This window comes from Cucumis sativus, chromosome 3 (assembly GCF_000004075.3).
Source record: "Cucumis sativus cultivar 9930 chromosome 3, Cucumber_9930_V3, whole genome shotgun sequence".
Taxonomy (NCBI): Eukaryota; Viridiplantae; Streptophyta; class Magnoliopsida; order Cucurbitales; family Cucurbitaceae; genus Cucumis; species Cucumis sativus.
In genome coordinates, this window is record NC_026657.2 from 611598 (window position 1) to 622481 (window position 10884).

The 10884-nt window shown below is 32.8% G+C and overlaps 2 protein-coding genes across 2 annotated transcripts; both read right to left on the bottom strand.

Annotated features, from left to right (window-relative positions):
- Window positions 1–3176: 3176 nt before the first annotated feature.
- LOC101216818 (pathogenesis-related thaumatin-like protein 3.5) lies at window positions 3177–5975 on the bottom strand. The gene is made up of 4 exons (XM_031882102.1): window positions 5826–5975; window positions 5252–5635; window positions 4863–5178; window positions 3177–3768 (listed from the first exon to the last, which is right to left on the bottom strand). The coding sequence occupies exons 1-4, from the start codon at window positions 5884–5886 to the stop codon at window positions 3627–3629; spliced, it is 903 nt and encodes a 300-aa protein (XP_031737962.1). The 5' UTR covers window positions 5887–5975; the 3' UTR covers window positions 3177–3626.
- Window positions 5976–9396: 3421 nt separating this feature from the next.
- Window positions 9397–10699, bottom strand: LOC101216334 (cold shock domain-containing protein 3). Its single transcript, XM_004146095.3, has one exon. The coding sequence runs from the start codon at window positions 10560–10562 to the stop codon at window positions 9741–9743; it is 822 nt and encodes a 273-aa protein (XP_004146143.1). The 5' UTR covers window positions 10563–10699; the 3' UTR covers window positions 9397–9740.
- Between the last annotated feature and the right edge of the window lie 185 nt (window positions 10700–10884).

The window sequence follows — 10884 nt, forward strand, 5'->3', positions numbered from 1 at the left end:
TTAGAATATGGGTGATGTAAGTATAATATAAATATAGATGATCGTTTAACTTTTTTGTTTTTATAATTTTGATGTTTTCACTTATTAAATGCCATAAATTACGTTCGGTCGTATTATAAACCACGCAAGTATGACAAAGACAACACTGAAAATTTTGATTCCACTGATTAATATTTTTCATTATATTTAGTAGTTGAATCAACTTTAAACTAAAACTAAAAGAAAGTTTATGATCTCAACCGACCTTATAGTATAATGAATTAAGTTCAATTAATATTATAAACTAAAATCATGAACTTTTGTGCACCATGCATGTGACATATTGTATAAACTAATGGAAGATATAATATGAATTATATTATCATTAGTGGGTTTCATGCAAATCAACTAAATCTCATTTCTAATTTTAAATATAATTCTAGTAACTTTTATAGCTAATAAATTGTAAAATCATGAAATAAAAAAATAAAATCGAAGGAAGAGAAAACTTATCATGCAAGAAATTATATATATATATATATATATATATATTGAGAGAAAAAAAGAAGAGAAATATTAAAAATATAGAGTACGTATCAATAAGAAGACTTCATGCATGAAGAGAAGATTATTATTATTGTTGAAGGAGAGATTATTAGATTACCAACTTTTTCTCTTTTTTTACTTAATTTTAGAAACCGACACTACTTTTCTCTGAACGACAATTCATTCGCAGCCTTTGTCGACGTGTAGTCTGCCGTGTAAAGCTTCTTTCTCAAGATAACATTTTTCAACTTTTCTTTTTTTCTTTTTATTTTTTGAGATTTTGTCATATGCTTTTCTTAAAGTTTTACGTCATTTCCACTATGTGTATAATATAGATTTTTGAAAGAAAAAAAAAATGTGGTATAGTTTTTCCTTTTCAATGCTAAAACAAAACCAAAGTTTAGGGTTTTTGTTATGTATAGTTTAACGTTGGAAAAGTTGGCTAATCCGATACTAATACTAGTAAATTTTCTTCATCTACGAAAACTCTAGGTTTTCCCTACCTCAATTTTTAGGTAAATTAAATTATATAAACCGTGCTTAATCTAATAAGCTCTCGAACTTATACAAATGTTCAAATTAAACTCTCAAAGTTATACGAAAGTTTACGGTGTGTAATTACAATTAGGATGAGTTTTTTTTGTATGGTTTATATTTTTAGAAGTATTAATTTCATTCATAATCAATACCTAATTTCGATTATTTTCTTCATCAAATCTTGTTTTGTTTCTTTCATGTTTTAATGATACATGCACGAGGTAGGGGCATTTTTTAAAATAATAAAATAAATTAAAATATTTACAAATACGTTATAGCAAAATTTTGGATTCTATCAATGATAGTCACTGATAAATTTGTATCACTGTCTATCAATGCTACTGATAGAAGCATATTAGTGGTTATCAATACATATTATTCATATAATCTGAAATGTTTGCTATATGTTGTAAATATTTTGTCTTTTTTTTATAATTTCCGTGTAATAAACCCCAAATTGTAAACGTTAATTGAAACAAAATGGCTTTAGAATTTTAGAAAATAAGATTTGATTATGGTTAAGGCATGTGATATGTTATTTGATATGTACAATATTGATCACATTTTATATCTATTTATGGAATAAGAAATTAAGAACAAATTTAACTATAAGAGAATTTGAAGACGCAATTGAATTAGGGGGAAAATTTTACCCTTGAATGAAAAAAGTAAATGGGAAAAAAGTAGTTGAGTCAAAAAGGAAGAAAATATAATCTTCAATGACTTTGGTGTATATGAAATCCTTGTCATATTATATATATTTCATGTAATTCCTTCAAAAAGTTTCCTTCTCAAATTAATCACTACCTAATTTCCCTTTAATTCATACATTTCATTATCATTATGTCATTTACACTCCTTAGAGAGGAAACAAAAAAAAGAATCATATAGCTTTTGAACAAAAATTTAGAGTATTTATATCTCTTTAATTATGACTAAACATTAACATTTGTTAATGAAAAACTATATTCCTTCTAATACAAACATTAAAATGTAGAAATGGTAACAATCTTTATACATTTAATGGTTCGTCCTTTTATCATTTAAGGGTATACTTTTTACAACTATCACAAATTTAAGGGTCCAATTTTAACACTCATATAAGTTTAAGAATTCAAATGTGTCCAACTTCTGAAGTTTGGATGGAGAGTGTTGGTTAATTAAAGAGGAAAGTCGAAGGATTTTGATTTGAATATTCATGAAAGTTTGACCCACTAATCACGTGAAACATTTAATTCAAAGTTTGTTATAGAATAACACCTTAGAAAAATGGAAAGTGTAAATGGAGGTAGGAGAATCTAAAAAGAAGGAAAGAAAAAGAAAGAGAGAGGATAAGAGAGTGTCAAAAGTGATGTGGGAAAGAGTCAAGAAAAGCATATGAATTAGTAATACATACACATACCCAACTCAACCCCATGAGAGAACTAAACCTAAACAAAAAGGAAAGAAAGATTTTTGAAGAAGCACACATCTTGGAGTTGATACCACTTTTCTTTCTCTTTGGGAGATTGTCTTTCAATTTTTTCATTGCCCCACAAAACATCCTATAACAATTTTAGGTTATGTCGACGAAATGTTTGTTGGTGTGACGGCCAGATTTTCTTGACAACGAGTAACAGGAATAATAGTAATAGTAATCGAAAGATCTTCTATATGTGTACCACTGTGTCATGCGTCAAGTATAAAGTTGTTTTAACAACCCTTTAATTAATATCTCTACAATTGAATGATATTATGTATCGATCATTTCAGTTCAAAAGTTTTCTTAAAGTCACATTTACGACAAATAAATTAAGTGATCGTATATAATAATTTTAAATCGAAAAGGCATAGACAAGATTAGGTGGATGATAGAGAAAGAGTAGTGGATGAAATGTTTGTGTTATTTATGATACTCATCCTCATAACCATTGAATATTAATTTGATTCCTTGGATACTATTTCATAATAGAGATAATATAATATTTATTTTCAAAAAGTAGCCCACGATGTTAGAAATGAAATATATTATCTTTATCAAGAATCCAACTTCTAACCCTACGAAATTTTCCTTCCTCTCTATGTTAATGCGTTTTCTAAATTGTAAAAATAGAAAATTTAAAAGCAAGTAACCATTCAATAACTCTTTGCTACCTGTCTGATAGCCGATATCACTAATTACTTGTCAAATTTACAATATGAAAAAAAGATATATCAAGAACTGGTTTTTTCTAATTTTTTTTTTTGTCATATGATGTAATTTCTCATTAGAATAACATCGAATTCTCATCTCCATTGCTTTTGTTTTGTGTACAAACAAAAATCTACCCATCCTCTAGAAAAGTTTCTCCCCAATTTTGATACCCAACAAAAAAAGAAGAAAAATTCCCAAAATTAAAAAGAGTTTTCTTTTCTTTTCTTTTCTTTTAAAAAAACCCTAAAAATCTAATACTTATATACAACAAAAATACCTATGTAGAATTCCATGCTGTATGGGCCCGAATATGGGCCGAGGGCCCACTAGTGAACATGGGCCCAATGGGGGGGAGGTGGAGAAGGAGAAGGAGAAGGAGAAGGAGAAAGGTTTAAAAGAGACGCAAAAATGGCCGACTGAGAGTTGCGGTGACGGTGGAGATAACGGCGATTGAGGTGGCTGAGGGTCTGCCCAAATTGTGAGCTCTTGAGATGTCCACTGCCCGTGGGTACTGCCCGTTTGATGACTTCAAACTGCATATATTCATACATAGTTCATAGTTATTCCATACTCCAATATCAGTACTTTATCATACCCACAAAAATTTCATTACTAAATCCAACTTCTACAATGAATTAATGTTTATGTTAATTACCCTTAATTAAGCTAAATGTGATCTATTTAGACTATTAATACCATTTAACTTAGTTGGTTACCACTACATACTTTCAATCAAGATACCAGACTCTACCTGATGATGATGATGTTGAACTTTAAAATCTATCAAAAATTTATCTTTTTAATCCTAATTTTTGAATAAAAAAGGATTGGTTTTAATTTTAAATGTTATATAATTACTTTTAAAAACAATTAACAATCTTTAAATTATATTTTTAAAAAATGGGAGATTAATGAGTTGGGTACAATTATTTGTTCGTTTTTTCTCTCTAGAAAGTTCAAAGATAAAATCAAGACTTTTATATATATATATATATATCACAATCTAAAATCAGTACTTCCCATGATCTCAATCAATAAATAAATGAATTTGACAATCTGAATTTGTTTTGTTGGGTAATGGACGGTGGGAATGAAAGAAATTAATAAATAAGAAGAATTTTGTTCGTGCAAGAGACTATATATGTGTGTGTGTGTGTGTGTATGTATATCTTCACACCTTGCTTTCATATCTGACATTAATATTTATAAACTTTTTTGAGTTTTGAAATATTTTTTCTTCTTTTTTTGAGTTAATCCACAATACTTTTGCAAGCAAAAGAATTCCTTTTTCAACTATTCTATTGTAGATTTTTACATTTAATTTCTATATAAGAAAAAGATGCTGATATTGAAATATACACCAAGAAAATGCATGACATGTCCCCATATCAGTCCCATACTCCATAATTGTTGATTCTCTGATCCAAAATAATGAAGGGGAAGAATACAAAATTTCTAGTTAGTCATGCATAGTTCTAAAGGGTTTCTATGATATTTTTGAAAAATTGGTTCATTAAATGATTCAACAATTTAGAGGTTTAATTAAGTTCTAAACTTTGGTATGATCGATCATGAGTATACAATGGAGTTGGAATAGTGAAAACAAATGAGATGAAAGTGAGGTTACCTGGTGGAAAGAGAAGGACAAAAGGTGATGAGGTAATTGGCAGCAGTGCAAGTGAATGTGCTGGTACCGTCGTCGTAGGCATAACTATAAGCTTGTGGACATGCAGATTTGAAGAACTGTGAATAAGATGAGGGTCTACAAGTGTTTGGATTTCCATATTCACCGCTACAACAATATTGTGCTTCACCAAAAGCTTCACATGCGCTTTTACATGCTACACTTCTTCCACCTCCGTCGCTCGCCACCACTCTTAGTTCTGCTGGACATTCGTTGTTTAAATCTGTTGCACATCCAATTGTTGTGCAATTTCCCCCACCTGTTGTTCCCAACTCTTTCAATTATTGACTAATTCGCTTTAACATTTACTCTTCTGTGTTTATAAAATTTACCTGTTCCGTCTTGTGGGGTGATTAACATGGGCACATTGTAGCCATCTACAAGGCTGACATCGTAAAAATCGAGCCCGCTTGCACCGTTGAGCGTGAACTCAGCAAGGGTGGCGGGCGGGGTAGCTCCAGCACCGTTGCATTCGACGATGCCGGAGCCGCAGTCGGCAGTGGCACAGGAGAACCTGCCGGTGGCATCTTGGGAGCAATAAGTCCGACCCCAAATGCGGCCGGACCATCCTGGCGGCATGGTGATAGCGTTGGACTGACCTTTCTCAAGAACGAAGCCGGTGGTGGAGAGCTGTGATGTGCCAGCGCCGGACAAAACTCCCGGCCACACCGTGTAATCACATTGATTTAAAATGGTGAAGGTTGATGAATTTACACCTGTCAAAAAAATCAATCGATTACTTTAACAAATAAAAAAGCATTCATAAGTTCAATAAAAGAAGAATCAACTTAGTTCTCGAGACGAAGGAAAAGCTTAGAAGTTTAGAGAAAACAAGAGGTTTAATATTTTACGCTAAAAAACAATAACGATGTACGTAACCCAAAAGATAGATTGAAGAAAAAAAACCTGAAATGAAAGGGAAGAAGAGGAAGAGAGAAACCAGAAGAGAGGAAGAAATGGAAGCCATTAGAGTAGAGAGAAGAGAGGCGTTTTACGTTAGAAGAGATGAAGGCATTATATGTGGGGAAAGGCACATGAAGATGAAGAGAGGCTAAATTAATTAAAGATTATGGCTTCTCCTCTTGGACGGTGATTTTAATTTTGTTGAAGTTTGAGCCCTTAAATACAATTATATTATATACTAATAATTCATAATTAAGGGAATCTCATTTCAGTTTAATTTCTTTAGATCTAACCTTTGTTTAATTTATACTAATTGTATTGTAATTAAACATTCAATTCCATTCTGTCCCCCCTCTTTAATATCTCTTTCCATTTGCGTTTTCAAAACTTATAATACCTCGCAAGGTTGTATCTATTTGCTAGCTCGTAAAAAAATATGATTAGATTGCTATTGCCTTTGGACTACGTAAAGATAGAGACATGCACAGAGTATTTTTTTTTTTATTTGTCGATCTCTTTTTTGTTTCTGAAAATCTAGTCCATTTCATTTTAATTTCGTGCAACGTCTTTCTGAGTAAAAGGTAAGAATGCAAAAGACATAGGGGTGAAAATGACGTGTATAGATTTAATTTTATAAAAACTAAAGATGAAAATCCAAACGGTTTGACCTAAACATTTAGTCTTTGATCAAATACGCTTTCTAAACTTTCAATTTTATGTTGGGTAGGTTATTAAATTTCAAAAAAGTGTTCTCAGTCTTGAAAGGTTGATTTTGTGTCCGATAGATCACTGACATTTTAAACTATTTTTAAAAAATTATTTAGAATCGGTTAACTTAAAGAAGAAAAAAAATGTAAATGTAAATCTATACTTTACTAGTTGATTTTTCTATCACATGAGATATTTGATTAATGTATAAATAGTCTAAAAGTGCTTAAATATATAAGAAAAGTGATTAGTTTTTTTCTCCTAATTCGATTGCACGAAATAAGTTGTTTATCCCTCAAACTTATAAATTATTAATTAAGAATTATCTTCACTAATTGAGTTAAGTTTAGGTTGAGAGCTACTTCTTACATTAGCAATTACTTCTAAAAGTGAAATCGATTCTTATCTTAGCAATTACTTCTAAAAGTAAAATCGATTGAAGTCGAAACAAAGATTATATATATATATATATAGGATGAAAGAGAGGACAAAGTGTATATGGGGATTCATCCATCATCTTGGAAGGTAGCTCTGATGCATCAAAAATGAAAGAATCACATGGTTTTTCAGATCTATGAGAGGACACAAAGGGTGGCTCCAAATTTTTAGGTTTATGGGATTTGGGAATTAGGAAACCAAACCCAAAAATAGAAAAAAGAATAAAAAAACACTTCTAAACTTTTAGCTACTTTGATTTGGCTTTTATGCATTGGATTCCAACCATCTTAATTTTATGTTCAGTTTATAACAATTTAACGAATTTGATATGTAATGGTTGAATAAGTTATGACACGAATGAATTAACATCACATGACTCTTGCAAGTCCATGACGCATTTTTTTGAACTTTGAAATATAAAAGGAAAAACTATTGAACAAGAAAGATTAAAATTTAAACATCAATCTAGTCATAGTACAAATAGTTAGTCTAACTTTATCTCAATCTTCTCGATTTGAGATGCTCGATGAACAAACAAAGAAGAAAGAGTTTTCGGGACTGTAGAATTTGGTAAGGTCCAAAGCAGCATTCTTTTAACAAAAGAAGGTCACGACCTTAGAAGTGTTTGTATACAAAATTGACCAACAAAACAAAAAAGCATAACACATTATGGCTCTATGTCTCTTCATCCAAAGGAAGAGACACCCTTTTGTTGTTTTCCTTATAATAATTCAAATATGGAGATTTGTCGTTTATACAATGTTACAATCATCTATTTATTTCATTTCAACTTTACTTGGTTGATGTTCCATGAAACCATATGTAACATGTTTCGAAAAGAAACAACTACTACTCTAATTACAAATTAGATTCATAAACTACAAAATTTAGAGTCAACATGCATCTAATAGGCGTTTCATAGACTTGTTGAAAGCAAAGGTCAATAAATGGCAGCACCACAAGGAACAATTAGAGGAATTATATTGCAAACTAACTTCAAGTTAAAAGCTTGGAAGTTCTCTAAGCAATCAATAACAGCCAGCCTTTGAGGTTATGAACTTACAAAACTCATAGAGCAACGAGGAAAAGAGAGTAAACAATGGCAATGAGAAATTCTTCATTAGCCTCTCACAGATGGGTAGGAACAAAGCTTAAGGAAGAATAACCAAAGTAAATACAATTGATATGTTTAGGACAAGTGTTTAAGTAAACCTCTTAGGATGTGATAAACTATATTGAACAGAGCTAGATGGGAATAATTTCTTTCTTTCCTTTAAACTATACGAGAATAAAGTTGAACTTAAGTATAATAGTCAACACATGAATAAGCATAATGCAGAACATATCAAAATCAGTCAAACAAAAGAATTCAACACTAAAAGATCACTTAAACTATATTCCTTTCTAAAAGGTGTTCAAAGAAATGATTTTGGACTTTGGAGGAGAATACTAGACTTCATAAACTCCTTCTTGAACCTCTGAGTTATTCATTAGCTTTATCCAAAAACCCACAAAAGATAACTCTTGAGTATGAGAAGAACTACATCATTTGATTCCCACACCAGCCCAAAATGATACTATATACCATGAAGAAAACATTATATCTCATACAGGGCAAGGGCAAGGAGGGGAAATTAATGTTCTAAGAATTTCCATTTCATAGATAGGAGTAGAGAAAAGTTGAAGACCCAAGATCAAAATACTATTTACTTATTAGTGATCTTGTCAAATACACATTGATGGGAATTTACTACACTTACATTAGTCTAGCTACTAATCAAACATATAATAAGAAGTTACTTCATAAGACTTTTAACTTAAAATAAATGTTGGGATGACTATTCCACACCAATGTCCCCACACAAACACACATATAACCCACCCCAAGTCCTCAAGAAAAAGGGCTGAGATGGATAAAGAGAACCCATCCCTCACCTACACTTCACATTCACATTCACATTCACATATAGAAGGCAGTGACTAGACACTAACAAGCATTCAATTATTTGCATCACAAAAGCATTATCCATTAGTCTTCTTTTAATTCAATTATTCACAAGTCACTTCAAGTGTGCCTTCTGCTTCGTCTTGTCAAAACCCTACATAAACTACCCCTTGTTCTTTTGGTAAATCTTTTGGGCAAGTTTGAAATTAGTAGTAAGAGTTATATCTGTGAAACTTAGAAGAATAAATTAAAAAAAATATAGAGGATTGAAAACATAGAAATACCAAACACAAGCATCAACTCCTAAACACAAAGAACTAAGAAAGACAGAGCAGTGTGCACCTAAGCATACCTCATAACACTTGAGGATCAGAATAAATGAATTCTCTAAGAGAAATCCCTTCTTGATGATGAAGTAAACGAAATGATGGCCTAGTATGGTATTGCTAAAACAAAGAAATTGCCAACAAGAAACAACGTATATCATCAAATCGAACTTAGCTACTGCATTCCATGTGTTATTAAATGTTAACATGGATAATTACAATTGAATCAGACATCGCACAACATTAACTCGAAATATGAAAAGGTAACAAAACAAGAACAGAAGATAAAAATGCCTCATTTAACCGAATTACCACATCATGTGTGAACCAGAAAAATTTGCCCCTAAAGAGCTAAACAACCATGGAAAATATCAAAATTAATAGAAACCTCTCAAGTAAAGCTACGTATAGCCACCATCCACACCAAAAGAAGAACATAATTAAAGGACAATATTGAGGTTAAAGGAAAAATTATATACTATTACTCTTTCCCCCTCCTTATCAAGATGCATCAGGACACTCCCTAGCAAAATGCCCCGATTTCCCACAATTGAAGCAAGTGTTTGAGCCACCGCCACCGCCGCCGCCGCCACCAAATCTTCCGCCACCACCACCACCGCTGCCACGGCTTTCATTCTGGCAATCTCTGGCTATATGCCCATACTCCCCACAATTAAAACAACCACCGCCGCCGCCGCCGCCACCACTTCCACCTCCAGCTCCACCCCTATTGCAATCCCTAGCCAAATGCCCAAAACCACCACAATTGTAGCAAGCCCCACCGCCACCGCCGCCTCCACCTCCGCCTCCACCACTGTTCCCTCGTGGACAATCCCTCGCTAAGTGACCAACTTCACCGCAAGTAAAACACCCACCACCTCCACCGCCGCCACCGCCGCGGTTACTAGGACGAGTACAATCTCTAGCCAAATGCCCTTGCTCACCACATTGATAACACCCACCCCCACCTGCTCCACTGTTCCCATTCCGCCTATCACCTCCTCTCCAACCACCAAACCCATAACCTCCACCGCCACCTCCCCCGCGGCCACCCCTTCCACCTCCACCACCACCAAAGTTATCCCTCCGATTTCCCGAAGATCCATCAAGCGCAACAACCTCAATGGCTTTCGACTTTCCATCATCACCAGGAGCGATCTGAAACTCGACATGATCTCCGACGACAAGGCTCCGGTAACCATCGGATTTAATAGATGATTGATGAACAAACAGATCCGGACCTTCAACATCTGGCTTGATGAAGCCAAAGCCCTTGGAATCGTTAAACCACTGAACAACACCAGTCAATCTCTCTTCCGCCATCTTCACAAAGTAAGTTTGAGAAGAAAATTTGTGAGCAAAAAATGGCGACCGAGGAACGAAATATCCAAAGGGTTTCCCAATATATAGAAGCTCAAAAGAGAATGAGATCTACCCCTTTCCAAAAACCCTAATTCGCTTACCCTTTATTTCCCCTTTTTTTTTCTATTTCTATTTTCCTTTTTTTGCTCTAAATTTAAATTAATTCAAATTCTAATTTATTACTTTTTCATTTTTAAATATATAATATAGATTTCTTCATTTTAATAAATTCATCTCATAATTATTTATTTGGTAAAATTATTTTTTTTTATTAAAAATAATA

Coding starts and splice junctions, on each gene's coding strand:
- LOC101216818 (XM_031882102.1), bottom strand. CDS start 5,886: ATGGCTTCCATTTCTTCCTCTCTTCTGGTTTCTCTCTTCCTCTTCTTC. Junction 5,179..5,251: donor CACCCCACAAGACGGAACAG/GTAAATTTTATA, acceptor TGGGAACAACAG/GTGGGGGAAATTGCACAACA. Junction 3,769..4,862: donor TGTCCTTCTCTTTCCACCAG/GTAACCTCACTT, acceptor GAATATATGCAG/TTTGAAGTCATCAAACGGGC.
- LOC101216334 (XM_004146095.3), bottom strand. CDS start 10,562: ATGGCGGAAGAGAGATTGACTGGTGTTGTTCAGTGGTTTAACGATTCC.